Source organism: Columba livia, chromosome 1 (assembly GCF_036013475.1).
Source record: "Columba livia isolate bColLiv1 breed racing homer chromosome 1, bColLiv1.pat.W.v2, whole genome shotgun sequence".
NCBI lineage: Eukaryota > Metazoa > Chordata > Aves > Columbiformes > Columbidae > Columba > Columba livia.
Genome location: NC_088602.1, coordinates 56,830,677 through 56,845,823, shown reverse-complemented (window position 1 = coordinate 56,845,823; position 15,147 = coordinate 56,830,677). Strand labels below are relative to the sequence as shown.

The 15,147-nt window shown below is 40.1% G+C and overlaps 1 protein-coding gene across 2 annotated transcripts in view; it reads right to left on the bottom strand.

The window, feature by feature from the left end:
* The window catches only part of UBAC2 (UBA domain containing 2), a 103,920-nt gene that overhangs the window by 13,789 nt on the left and 74,984 nt on the right, over positions 1-15,147 (bottom strand). Inside the window, exons 7-8 of one of the 2 annotated variants that reach the window (XR_010471453.1) lie at positions 8,251-8,496; positions 5,156-6,909 (exon numbers count right to left, since the gene is read on the bottom strand). Coding sequence is in view for 1 of the 2 variants with exons in the window: in XM_065057591.1 (XP_064913663.1) it covers positions 8,251-8,496 (246 nt within the window). In the remaining variant the exon portion in view is untranslated. The remainder of the gene's footprint in view (positions 1-5,155; positions 6,910-8,250; positions 8,497-15,147) is intronic. The other variant, XM_065057591.1, reaches the window with a different exon arrangement.

Genomic DNA, 15,147 nt, shown 5'->3' with positions numbered 1-15,147 from the left:
CCAAAACCCAGCGGTTAGCTCAGAACACTGAAAGAGTCAGACTTTTGGAGAACTGGTGGTATTCATTCATCAAACATGAGGGAAGTGTGGATCAGAATTCTCAGTCTCTGTTTGCCTTAATCAATGGGGATTTGGATCTTCCCTGGACAGCAGATGCAGGTCTTCAACCATCTTTTCAAAGCACTTGCTTCTCCAAATTTCCAAGTTTCACTCTCATTCTTCATCCAAACTGGGCTCTCCCTGGTGCTGTGACATCACAGATAAGGCCATGGCTACGTCAGTTGAAAACACATCCATGTCATGCTACTGGCAATAGGGCTTGTCACAGAAATCCCAGGTATATACTGGAAAGCAAGCTCCCATTATTAAAAATGAACCTTTACATGTGAATGCTTAGCAAGAGGTGAAACTGTCCATCACAATCATCACTTGAACTTTAAAGGAATGACACGATTTGGAGCTGGTTTTATACTGGGCATTCAATGCTTGCTGAGTGAGATTGTTGTACGGGGGTGTGCAGTGTGCCAAATGCTGAAGGCAGGTCCACCAGCATGAACACGGTGTCTGTACTTGGGGAACAATGTTAGCTCCATTTTAGACTTTTTACACAAAACAGAGGCAGTTCTAAGCCTTACTACATGGCTCTTTGGATGCTGACTGGTGACAGTGGACTGTTATTAAAGCATGATTATTAAACAGATAATCCTTCATTCATCTCCTGTGCACAAACATTTTCAAAGGGGAATAAGTAGTGGCTGAAACAAAAGTGAGAAATGTGTTCCAAAATGGTTTTGATTTGACAAGCTGAGATAACAAACACTGGACACAAAGAAAACTCAAACCCAAATTCTCCAACATACTAGCATAAACACATACTTGAGTATACAAAGGACTAGTCCATGATGATGTAGGGAAAAAAAAAAAAGATATTAGCATCCCATTTTGAAATTCAAGTTCTATCTTAGGTGGAAAATAGGAGCAGCCTTCTTTTGCTGACACTCCAAAGTCAGCATACAAGGTGTCATACTTGGAACACTGTTAGGTGAAACTTTTCTATCTATTGTGCCTCTTAAGACAGTGCATTAACGAACAATTGGTGAAACCAGCCTGTGGTTGTGATGTGCCAATATCAGAGTTCTAATCAGAAAACCTGAATGATGGACCACTTATTATGTGAACTACATGCTTGTTGGTTACCACATGCTATAGAAGAAGACACCAGGAAACAGAAATGGCTCATCAAGACTCAGTGAAGACTGGAAGGACAACAGAAGAAGCCCTGGAATTCAATAACCAATCAGCCCCCAAACTGGATGTCTTATTTGCCCCATATTCAAAACCAGTCCATTCTGTGATTCTGTGATTCTGTGATAGGTACAGCTAAAAAGAAACTTGCCTTCCATAAACAGGAATTGATCAGACAACAGAGAATTAAATACTATGGAAACGCTTGGGGAGATCTGTATAGGAGCTTTTTAAGGGGAACTGCCTGAAGTTAAATTGTCAGAGGAAGAGAACACAGAACAATCACAGAGGAGAATAAACATACTTTATTTCTCCAAAAATTATTTGCTTTGAAATAAAACGGTATTTTGCTTTAGGAAGTTGTCCAACCACTGTATCAACCACTGCTTCTATAAGGAAACTGATTACAGACATTAAACCAAACTGACTGGGCTATAGCTCAAAAGCCCAGTCAGACAGAAAGAGAATTTCATAGTTCCAGTCCAAGAAAAAAATGACAGTTCAATGTGTGAGTGGGGTGCTACTGAGGAGTAGGAGTCAGAGCCAGCTTTGTGACTGAGACAACTGGCTGTTAATGAGACACAAGCAGTTTACTCTACTAGTGTCTGTCAGCTCGTGGAATTGCCAATCTCCATGAAAAAAAGATGGAAAAATGAAGTGGTAAGTCTGTAGAGGAAATAACCTGGGTCAGCACCCTGGAAATTCAACATTTCTAATTTCACACCTAGAATCCATGGAAAAAAAGTTTTACAGAAGAAGAAAACAGAAATCCCTAAATAGCCCTACATTATCAACTGCTGCAGCAATGTTACTGAAATTAAACAGCCAAAAAACCCAGTTCACACATGCCAACATCAGCAGTGAATAGTTTTTATACTCAAAGAGTAAAACTCCCCTTCTGAAACAAAACCAGGCTTATTCTCAACAAAAATAAAATATTATTAAACATTTACAGAGAATAATCAACATTTGAAAATGCCAGAAGAGTCTACAAAAGCAAAGGATGAGTTAAAGACTCACTGAGGTCTGAAGGAAAAGATACTGCTTTCTCTACAAAAACAGAAGCTGTCTGTGATTTCAGAGAAAGGCTTCGGGTGTGTCCACACGTACATCGGCACGCAGGGCAAGGGAAGAATGAAGGAATGCCAAGTCTAAATTTAGGCACAATGGTTATTGCTGCATCATCCATGCTTCATTCATGGGCTGAAATAAACCTGTAAATCATTTTCAGTTAACATAAGTCTTTAAAGTATGTTGTCAGCTACTGTACACACACATCTCGGGAGTCTGAGCTCAAAGAACTTTTTTATGCTATTGGTACCCTATGTGTAGTTGTCTTGGAAGTGTATGGCAACGTTGCTAAAGGCAGTTTCTATCCAATTATGCCACAAAATCCCAAAGTAGCCTTAGGTAACACAAACTAGTTGGAAGGGAGACCTTATCAGAGAAAAAAACTTGGTGTTAATGCTTGACTGAATATCTCAGCCATTAATTCAGGTAAATGTATGGGAACACAGCGGAAGATTTGGCGAGGAGATTAATTAAACGTAAATACGCTCAAGTGACTTCCACCTGTCTGTAGAAAAAGCACATACATCACACTAATTGTTTTACTGACCTTGTGTGCTTGACGAGTAGAACCTCTGTGTTAGATAACATAGGCCTGTGAGAAACTCTAGGCACCTTATCACTATGTCTGAGATTCCTGCTTTGTTGTGAGGAAGAGCAGGAGGCTGTGCGTGCCCGAAGCCTTGAAATACAGGCGAGCTCAGCAGGCCCAGTGATCTTCCAGCAGGGCTGAACTGACCAGCGCCTGCGTCCCCGCCTGTGTCACTGCTGCCTGGGAGCTCAGGTGCTACTTCAGAGATCCCCCAGTAGAGAGGTAACTAAAATAAAACTTGCTCTTTGCAATGCATTCATGGCCTCTGGCTCTTCTTGTGACGTGCCTGCGTATGTGTACACAGTAAAGCAGCTGGGTGGATGACTTCCTGACAATAACACATACATCCGTGGAACAATATGAACAAGCTGCTTCCATCCAAAGTTGTGGTTGAGACAGCAAGAGTTTATATGGACCCGGCAATGTAAAAAGGTTTCAGAAAGTCTTCAGGGCTCAAAATCTCTGTTTAAAGGACTTTTTGCTGGTATTCAAACTTCTGAAGTTATTCAAGAAGACTTCACCAAAGTAGCATCTCTCAGTGCCAGTGGGACAGCTCAAGAACATGCTTAGGTCTGGTTCTTAAACGTCTTTGAGAAGGCAGAAACGGACTGTCTGAGAGTATATTCACTGAGGGATTTTTTTTCCTCCCACCATTAATGAGGATAACATTCCTGAGGAATTCTTGTGCCAGGAAGGCCTGCACTCCATTAATTTATTTTTTTCCAAGGTCAGGAGTTTACTGCTTAGGTATAACCAGAGGTAAATCAGCAATCTAGGCTCACATTCCTTAGTTGACAAAATGTGAAACTCGCACATTTCTCAGGATATGAGACCCCCCCATAACAATAAAAACACTCAGTGTGCCTGCCCACAGAACGTGTCTCCAGTGTCCCAGGAGAAAGACATCTGATGAAAGGACAATTAGAGGAAGTCACATTGTTATAGAAGACTGGTCTTTGCAAGTAGAAGAATCTCAAATAGAGATGCCATGTGGTATGAATCAAAAGAGAGCCTGGCTTCAGTGAAAAGTAATGGCAGCTAGAACAGAAGAGCAAAAAAACAGGGGGGAAAAGATAAAATAAGCTTAAAGTGGAAGATGGGGTAGAAAAGAGGTAATGAAGTAAAGATTTTCATATATGGCTGTAGGCTTATCACACAGCCTGGAGCAACCTGGTGAAGCTCTCTTCCGAGCCAAGAAACTTAGGAGAAACCAAGAAGCAGGCAATATGGTGTCTCCAACATGCTCAGCATGAATGAAAGAATAAATGCTTTGTGGGCACACAAAGCATTTTTTCCAAACTAAGGGACTGAGGTTCATACACTGCCCCTCCAAATGGGCACAGGGATGAGCATTCAAAGAAGAAGTGGTATTTAGTTGCCAACAGAAGGTGCTGACCGCCTCTTTTGCAACTTGCCACCACCTTCTGCATATCTGTCTTTGGTGACAACAGTGTTGTCAATATGACCTATGCCTGGATTCCTCTGTTATCTATTTGCAGTTTGGTTATCTGCCAGCCTCCCTCCAAGTTTCTCAATAGGAAGTGAAAGTCAAGTTGACCCCCTGCTACCACAGACACAGCAGTTGCTTCCCTTTTCCCACCTGGGTTTTCATTTGGGTTACAGAAATACAAGCTTTAGAAAACGCTGGGAAATGAAAGAGATCAAGAAATAGAAAATCCAGGACGGGAAGACCAAAACATTCATTGGTGTTACAGTATCAAGAGGATAAAATAGCGCCCAGAGACCTCAACAACATCTTGTCTGAATGAAAGGCAAGTGGCATCCATCCCTAAAATCCTATAAGCTTCTCGATACATCAGCAAATGATCAGTGGTGGTGAGACATGATGGGAGAGAACTTCCCTTAAAATGAAGAAGGATTTTGTACAGAAATAAACACAAAATATGGGAAACAATGGAGAAGAAGGGGAAGAGGTGATAAAAATGTGGGAGGAAAATGGCATAATGGGGAATCAAAACGTGAAATAGATATGAAGGGGATAAAGACATGAGATCAATGGGAAAACAAACAAACAAAAAAAACAAACCAACCCGCCCCCCCAATCCAAAATATAAACCAAAACACCAAAAACCACAAACAAAGTAGGATATATTATTTAAATTAGAAAAGTAGACAAATGACTGGTAAAGAAAAGAACTAAGAAACTAAGGTTTTTAAAGCAGTAACAAAATAGCAAGCTGGTATTTTCTGAGGGAATGAATACACGTGGCACACACTTTATTCTACTACCTCAAAAGGTGCACGCAGGTGATGCTCAGTTATTCTCCATTTGTGACAAGTTCATAATTTCTCAGGATTATCCGTGGAAGAAAAAAAAAAGAACAAAAAAATTTCAACATCCACCCTACCATCTGTTTAAGAGCTGTATCCACAGCAACTAGAAACCAAGGCAAAAATCAGTCACCATGTAACCACACTCCCCTGAGAAACTAGCAACATCAGATAGATTTTTCAGTTTCTAACAACACATTCAGACACAGTATCACTGAACACTCAGGGGCTAAAATGAGGTACATCAAATAATGAAGTCGGTGGTTTATGTTCAAATTCTACCACATACTCAACCTACTCCTCGAAGTTATGGGCGTCCGACAAGCCAGCACTCACACACAAAGCTTGGTGCTTCAGGCTCCTCCAGACCAGAACATTTCAGCTCGAGAAAGACTGGCAAAGGTAAAACTCAAAAGTGTTGCCAGCAAATATTTGTGTGTGTGTGTGTTATTTGTTCGTTTGTTTGATTTTTAATAAAACATCCAAAGTAACTTTTGCTTTGGATAAATGAGCTCAGAGAACAGCAGAAAAAAAGGAAGATGAAAATTATTTACATTCCAGTATCTCGGAGGTACAGTGAAAACAACTTGTGTTGGCTTGTGAGCCTGTCAGACTCACACTCTTCAGAATTGTTTGCAAAGACTTGAAGAAGAAGCATACTACAAAAAGTGTCTTTTTTAAGAAAGGAGTCTTATGGCCAGAACAGAGTTTGCTGCATTGCCCAGGCAGTGGAACACCACTAAAAACACCTATCATGTTCATGTTCTCCTTCCATATCGCTACCAATGGTCTCTTTTCTCAAACAGAAGAACTGAAGAGTAAAGGAGTAGGAGGAGCAGAGCACGTTCTCAAGAGGCAGCTAAATAAAATTACTGCACTATGTCACGCAGAAGAAAGTTAAGTTCACTTTCCTCACCAAACAAAATGGAAAGCAGGAAAGAAAACGTTGATTTATCTCACCCATGGCACATTACCTACAGACAGCATATTGGGAATCCAGAAATCTCCATAACATTCTCTGAGAATATAATTCGAAGCCGTATTTGGTGACTGATATATACCTTTGCAGCTTTTATTAGTTTCAGTTTCACAAAAAAAAACCCCTAAGAAACTGATCTGCACTCTTTACCAGCTTCACTCCCACAGGTAAAATTATCATATAAATTCCATCTGTAATGCGATCCGTTCAACTCCACTGTCTTCAAATTATACCTTTCCAAGCCTCTAAAGGCAAGTGAATTGTCCAAGTACAGAAATCCAGAAAAAGTTTCCAAGTTGTAAAATATTATTTTGATATTGAAATTAGCCTATTTTTCATTTTTACCACTACATTTCAACATTTTTCAATGATCCTTTTCATGATTTACCTGACGGCCAGTAAATTCTGTGAGCGAGCCATTAAATCAAAGGCTGGTTGAAAGCTTTCATGACAACTTTTCTGAAGAGCCTCTTTGAAACATTCGTACATGAATCCCATCACCTCCCGATCACTGGTTTCACAGATTAGCACTACCAGTTAACTAAACGTTGTGCTTAAGTTGAAGGCCAAACATGAAAGTAACTTGAAAGTGTTTCAGCAGCTTGTAAAGGGAAGCATCTCACTGATGTTCAAACAATGTTCATTTATTTTACTTAAACCCCTCCACCTTTTTAAGGAACTCTATTTGAAGTCAAACATGAAAAGACGTTTTTCCACTTTCATTGTTCATAGCCTAAGGAAAGCAGAAAATGAGAAGAAAATGTTATCAACTCTTCTTTTACCATCTACTGTTCTGAACTTATTTACCATTTTTTGCAATTAAAGATATATTCTAGAGATTGCCCTTTATAACTGGAACTGGCTTTTTCCTCCTATCCGTAGAAACTTGGCTGCCAACTTTGCAGCTTGTAGCCCAACAGACACTTTCAATTCATTTTCTATTACGATGGCAACGTTCAAGAATTGAGTAACTTCTAGTTCAGTTCTTACATTAAAACTGATTAATGTTCTAATGAGAATAGAGAAACGTAGATTAGGATCTTTCCACCTGCAGAACGATGCCATCAGACTGAAGTGTTGAGAAATCATGGAAAACGGAATCATGTTATCAGGGACTGGAAAAAAAGATTCAGAGTCCAGTTGTTGGACAAATCTCTGTGCCATCGCACCTCATATTAACATATTAATGGTAACGCAGCTATAGCTATTTGCACTACACTAGTTCGAACCCACAGAGAACTTGTGTATCAGTACAGAGTGGTGTTTCAGACAGAGGAAACTCAGAAAAGACATCACGTTGCCAGGCTGCAATTAAATTACGAGCAGTTTATGTTCACATAGAGCAACCCGAGGCCTGTGTTGTATGTTAGGCTTGATGGATTAGTAACCCATATATCTAAGATACAGGAATGAGTGAATTGAGACACCATCTGCCTTGTTCTACTGCCCTATAACACCAAGTATGTGAATATCTGCATTTGCTGGTTCGACTAAAACAGAGAAAACAAAAAGGCTCTGCTATTTTCTTCAATAAACAAATAAAACAAGGGCATCAAATGTGGCAAAGAGAAAACCCCTGTGGTTTATCTCTGTAAGAAAGTCGGAGAATATAATTGCTGCACTTTCTTAAAAGAAACAACCTTATTCAAAGCACATCTGCAAACAAGGGAGTTATGTAGACAATTTTCAGCCTCTCTGAATAGGATGCTAACCACACAAATACTCAGAAGAGTAAGGAGCATTTTGACTTCCTAACTTTCCACAATGGTTCCTATTAAAGACCGAGAGGCAACCACTTTACCTTTCAGCCACATTTTTAGTGAAAGAATGCGAGAAGTACTGATTTGCTTACAGGATTGTCTAACATTCTGCCTACTGCTTGTGAAGCAGTTTTATCATACAAAGCTACATAAACACCCACATGGCTATGAGAAGTACAACAGTATATGAAAGATCAATTGGGAAGAATAAAGAAATACCTATTTTTAAGAAACGGGAACCACAGAAGATATGTGAGTCAAGAATGTATTTTATCCATAACTTAACATAATCCTTACAGAACTTATATCAATACCTGCTGCTGCCTTTGCCGCCTCATTTGGGCAACCTGAGACATCATGATTTGACGATCCAGTAGCTCCATTCTCTGCTGCCTCTGGATGTCAACTGTTGCTCCCATTCCCACTCGAACTTCATTTGTTGGTTCCGCAGACGAGAAGATTGGTTCAAGAGTCCAAGAAAATATCTTTGCTACCCAGCTGGGTACACAAAGAATTCGATGAACTTTTAATATACTGTTATTGTAGCAAATCCCAGAAACCTAAAACCAAAAATCAAAAGTTAAAAGAAAAAACAAACAAACCCAACTCAAATACACCAAATTTACTTTGTATTTAGCTACTGACAGCAGTTGGTCTATCATTTTTTACAGCACTTCTTATTGTATTTACCCAGAGTTCTCAGTCAAGAGTCAGAGAAAGAACAGGGGATTTCTTTACCTCCAACTTCCTCACAACTACAGACTATTACTTTTTAAAATCTGTGTACTGCATCGCCTGTGACTCAGAAAGCTGCTTGGGGTTTTTTGTTTGTTTCACAATTGAAGCCCAAACCACGCAACCGTTTCTCAAACAGGTCAAAATTCAAACAAAATTTTCATTTCTAGTAAAGGAACTGGTCAGGGTACGCTGCATGCTGACCTGAGCTCATTAAGGCTGCCCTGAGGATGCTGAAGCATTGTAAACACTCTTTAAAAAACAACCCTCTTAAGGCTTCTGCCCTCACCACCCAAGTCTCTCCTTCTAGTAAAAACAAACGCAAAATATCTAATTTGAAGTTAAATCTAAGAGAATGCACGGACTTATTCCAAAGGGATTGCACGTACCTTCTAGGAAAAAAAAAAAAACAAACCAAAGGTTCAAAACCCAGTTAATTAAAAACTATGATGCTGAAAAAGACAGTCTTTGTGATGCGCTTCTCCCATCTGTAAGAAAAAACCCCGTTCCCTGCGTTCACATTCGTGCTCGCCTTGGGGCTCAATTGTATTTCAGATTCAGGAGGAGCAACTGAAATCCCTGTGTCCCATAAATGATCTACAGTCAACACCCAACCATTCTGAAGTACTTGAGCCCAAAGTGGTCTAGCAGAAAGGCCAAAGTTCTTGCACAAACTCCCAGTCTGCATTCTGCTTTATGCCACATTTCAGTATTTGTGACTATTTATTGTCTGTTATGCTACAAGAATGATGCTATGACAGAGTGAAATGAACAGGAAGAGATATGAACACCCCAAAATCTGTAAATGTACCCAAACAATGTGATTACACTAGAAGCAATGTAGAAACTCCACATCTCAGTTATTTATTTGGGAATATTTATTTCCTCTTACTGACATTTGTTTAAACATACTAAATGCATTGCTACATATACAAAGGGAGATGGTATAAGAAAATGCAACATTCTTTGGGAAGGGGATATTTTTCAGATTATTCACAAGGTTATTGTTAATTATCCAAGTGAGATAATGAGACTTTTAGCAAAAATACATTCTGCTTTGGGAAACATTGATTTTCATTTTATTCAACTTTCATTTTAGGACTGCTCTCAGGGTTGGATGTAACACCAAACGCAGTTTTAAACTGCTCTTACCCCTTTCAAACTTTTCATGCTATGAGGAATGAGGTAAATGGGATGGGATAAGAGGAAGGCCATAATCTCCGGCATTAAAGTGAAGGCTACCTTTAACAAAAAAAATCATGTATTCAAAGAAAAGTTGTGATCAGACTTCAGGAATGACAGAGCACTGGAACAGAAGCTTCTTCATGACCTCAGAAATTCCTTCCCTCAGCTCTAGTGAAACTGTTCCAGATGACTATAAGCCCATGACCAAAACTCGCGCACATCAGCTGGAAACTAAGCTAGAACTATAATCACCAAAGAATCAGTGACAGAAAATTCATATAACTTCTACAATTAATCTACTTCTTGTATGTAGTACTTGAGGCATCTCCCTAGCAAGAAGGTCCCTCAGAAGGTGACCACCTCGTGCCAAGAGAGTTACATGCACAGGCTCCTCACTCAAGAAAACCTACGTTGTAGGTAATTTTTTTGGGAGCAAAAATTATTGAACCAGGTTGCAAATATTATGTATACATTTAATCTGATGATTTCTTAGAGGCAAAATGCACAAGCAGCACCAGAACCCACAAATTATCTTCCTCCCACTCTGTATGGTTAGGCTGTGGAGCCAGCCCCCCTCTTTGGTCCCAGGAATTTTGCATTCGTGGTTGCACTGGTGTAACCAGGCAGGGAAGGGGCTCCTGCTCACACTACTTTGTCCAACATCACACCAGTATTCCCCCATTTCTTCCAAATGTCCCTCCCAGCTACCCAGCTCTGCCACGCTTATCACCTACAGGCCTTTGTCAAGATCTGATGTTTTCAGAGCACCGTAAATCTTGAACGGGTTCAAAAAGTCACAAGAACAAAACAAAGCAAGCAGTGACAGGAAAATCTACATCTCCCTGAACGTATAACAAATCTTGCCACATGCCTGAACACATTAACCACAAACAGAATCACTCTTATCAATTCAAGATAGAAAATACAGCAAAGAGACAGCAGCAGCATGTCTTTAGTGTCAATACTCTGGGACTTGTTTGTCTCATAAGGGAAAGTGTCCTGCAAGCACCAACTAGTAGTTGTACAATAAAAGCATTCTCATATTTTTCTAAGTAGAGGCAGCTAGTCATAGAATCACAGAATCGTTTAGGTTGGAAAAGACCCTTAAGATCATCGAGTCCAACTGTCAACCTAGCACTGCCAAATGCACTGCTAAGCCATGTCCCTAAGTGCCATGTCTACACGTCTTTTAAACACCTCCAGGGATGGTGACTCCACCACTGCCCTCGGCAGCCTGTTCCAATGCCTGACAACCTTTTCCATAAAGAATTTTTTCCTAATATCCAATCTGAACCTCTCCTGGTGCAACTTGAGGCCGTTTCCTCTTGTCCTATTTGGGCAAAGAGACTGAAACTCATCTCATTACAACCTCCTTTCAGGTAGCTGTAGAGAACAACTAATTCTTGAGCATTTAATCAGAAGAAAAGGCTTTATAAGGCTAAGCATTTATGGACACTGCTATAATGGAGAGTGTCATTTAGCACTGCCTGTGAGACTCACACACATGGCTCCTACCTGCCTTCCTAGCTTTACTGAGCTCACTGGAGCAGTTTTCCTGGTCTCTATAGCCAAGACGCCACTTGAAAGGGGTTGTCTTCTCTCTCCTTGCTGCTCCTCAACAGGAGACTCCTGTCCTGGCCCCTCCTTGTCCTGCCTTTGACAGAAACTCATTGCAGAACCCAAATGTGTGGACTTCTGTGCTCACAGACCAGGGAGCTGAGAAGTTTGACAATATAAACTTCACCATAAAATCTAAAATAAAAAGCACCTGGTGAAAGAACAAGACAAAACTGTGTGCGGGACTAGCAGTGTACCTTCTACAGAGCTGCCAAGAAACTAACTGTGTACCAGTAATTGTTCAGAGCAATTGTGTGAGGCTGCAGGTTTCACAAGTGCAAACGGATGGAGGGACAGACTCAGCCATGAAGAGCATCAAGGGTACACTGGCAATTCACCTTGTCACCTCCACATCCCTCAGGATTTCAGTGCCATTCCCCTTCCTCTTTCCCTTAATTTACTACTCCAGTTACAAAGCTATTAGATAGAAATATAAGAAACTTTAAATGCCGTGCTCGGTTTTAACAAATTTTCAAGATGTTTCATCTAGTGAGGAAGAGACATCTATTTGCATATTTCCAATAAACCAAGAATGGAGACATTTGTAGTTAAAATAGTCTCGTGATTCAGTCTGGTTTAGCGTCATACATCCATCTTAATGTCAAGTATTTCCAAAAGAACTTCCTCTTTGGCTGGTTCATATGCAGAACTTGATATATATATATATGTTTGGTTGGTTGTTTTCTTTAAGAAAACAAGCTTTGACAAAGTATAAAGTAATTTTTTTATACCATTTTTGTTACAGACATGTAGTGAATTTCTAGTGTTTAAGAAAGTAAACCAACTTTTTTTACCCAATGAAGACAAGGTGAACTCATTATATCCCAGCTTCAACACTATACATCAGGTTAAAGGGCTACCTCCCCCAAACAGATGACCCCCCGAGTATCTTAGGCTCTGAAAAATTACCACAGAAAGATGCTGCAGTTAAGTTCACACTGGTAGAATGGAGAATTTCTGGCTGGCAACATATTAATAAAAGGCATCTTAGTTGCTTTCTGATGGTCACACCATCATATCCTACAACCTCATCCACAACATCGTATCATATACAAAATGCTAAGTAGAGGAAATGAAGTATGCTGGCATTTGTCTGGCGTGCTGCAGGAAAAAAGTGTGCTTACATATTTTCAGTTTCTTAAGATCACAGCTTAGTACTGGTCCTTCACACAAAGTTTCCTAACCTCTCCTCACCCCTGTAGAAAGCCCAACTTCCTCTCCCCTTCCCTCATGTCCCTCCAAAGCCATACACTTTTTAGAAAAAGGAAGTAGCTCTAGTTTCTCTTTTGCATTAGGTAAACCAAACATGGAAGCTCCTCAATATTTTACATGATAAATATGCTCCACTACTTATGGAGATATTTAAAACCACTGTACTTGATTAACATTAAAAAAGGATATAAAACAAAAAACTACAGTAGACATTGAAAATTGTTTTGCCTAATGGTGAGAACTTGACAGAATTATATGTCAGCAAATACTCGATTATTTTGTTCTGAATAATTTCGATATATCCATTATAGGCATTGAAGACTGTTATTTTCAGATATCAACAAACTGAAAGCAAACAGTAGTATTCTTAAGATGAAGTGATGATTTTATACCTATTTTATCTGCTTTAACCGCAGTATTTTATTTATTTATTTAAGGAAAAAAATTCTTCATGGAAAGGGTTGTCAGGCATTGGAACAGGCTGCCCAGGGCAGTGGTGGAGTCACCATCCCTGGAGGTGTTTAAAAGGCATTTAGACGAGGTTCTTAGGACATGGTTTAGTGCCAAAGTTAGGTTATGGTTGGACTCGATGATCCTGAGGGCCTCTTCCAATCAAAACAATTATATGATTCTATGCTCTGAATTGTATACAACTAGAATCAAAACAAGGGGTTATAGTTTGTGTTGGGATTCTGTACTTAACTCCAGTAGAACAAAACATTTATCAAACCGAGAGAGATCGTGTGAAAACCACACAACAAATACAATCACTACGCATGCATTTTCAAGTTGCAGTGATAGTCTGCAGTGTAACTGTACCACGAAGGGTTGTTTTGTTTGGGTTTTCTTTGTGGAAATACCCACTAAGACTGTAAACAGCTTTTTGCAATAGTTAGCTTGACAGAAAAATAAGATAATAATAATAATAATAATAATAATAATAATTCTCTTCAATTTCCTTCTCAGTTGACTGGGCTCATAAATTTTCCAGATATTATTTTCTTCAGAGTCCATCAATGCTGTCTTCATTGGTCAGAGGCAACCATTACTAGATGTCAGTCATTCTTTGTGTATGCACAAGCATGACTGTACTGCCATTTCAGCACAGTACATCTACACTGAACTTGCACTTGTGGCCTAAGGACAGGTTCCCTTGGGTCTCTGCTAGAGCTCTGCAGGTGACCATCATCGTATTGTTAACCAAACCTCTTTACATAAGAGATCATGACTGGATTTATCAGCCCAAATGTAGACATCTGTATTTTACAAGCCTATGTGTGAGCTGGTTGTTTAAAGTTGGTTTCATAGTCAACAAATGGGCACTGCTAAGATGTGACTCATCCTATGGCAGAGGTCTCCAAAGTATAATACACACAGAGGTGAATTACTCTCGTGGCTTCCCTCTCTAAACAATGGTACCATTGCAGCCATGACGGTGTACAGGTACAGGCCAGACAAGCTTGAGAGAAGCAATCTACCTTTTACTGAACCAGCTGGCAGAGCTGACAAGAAGACCAGACTGTGGGCACACAAACTTGTCCTCAGAGCTGAGAGAGAAACTGAAAACTCTGCAGTGAAATTCAAACTGAAAACTAAAAGCCATTTTTCTACAGGATCTCGGAAGCTGTGGATGTAGAAGAGAAAGTATCTTCTGACGAGTTATTACCTTCACTCCTCCTTTCCCACTACGTTCTCCTTCTTCCAGGAAGAAGAAATATCTGGTAATATCTACATCTCTCTCAAATAGTTACAGCCTCACTTCCACATTAACATCCCCTGTATGACAGATGAATCAACAGTTTTCTTCTCAGATGCTTTAATTGATGTAGGAGTGTTGTCAGCTTTGTCAGTTGACATGAGCAAGGTGCCTAAGCTCCCACCACAGAGAAGATCAAGTCAATACAGTCAGTAGAACATAGAGACATTTAGCTTGGAGGAGACTGAGAGGTGACATCATTCATGTTTATAAATATGTATACGGTGAGTGTCACGAGGATGGAGCCAGGCTCTTCTCGGTGACAACCAATGATAGGGCAAGGGGCAATGGGTACAAACTGGAACACAGGAGGTTCCACCTAAATGTGAGAAGAAACTTCTTCTCAGTGAGGGTGCCAGAGCACTGGAACAGGCTGCCCAGGGAGGTTGTGGAGTCTCCTTCTCTGGAGACATTCAAAACCCGCCTGGACACATTCCTGTGTAACCTCATCTGGGTGTTCCTGCTCCAGCAGGGGGATTGGACTAGATGATCTTTTGAGGTCCCTTCCAATCCCTGATATTTTGTGGTTCTGTGATCTCAAATTCAGCACACTACAGTCAGTCAACTGAATATTGACTATTGTTCACATGCAGATAGCTCACATGAGTTTTGGGTGGGATTCAGCATATCTGTTAGCTTAGGTATGGGTATCTGCCCCTGCCCTAAATTTAGGACAAACAAACAGACAATGCTGCTTTTTTCATTC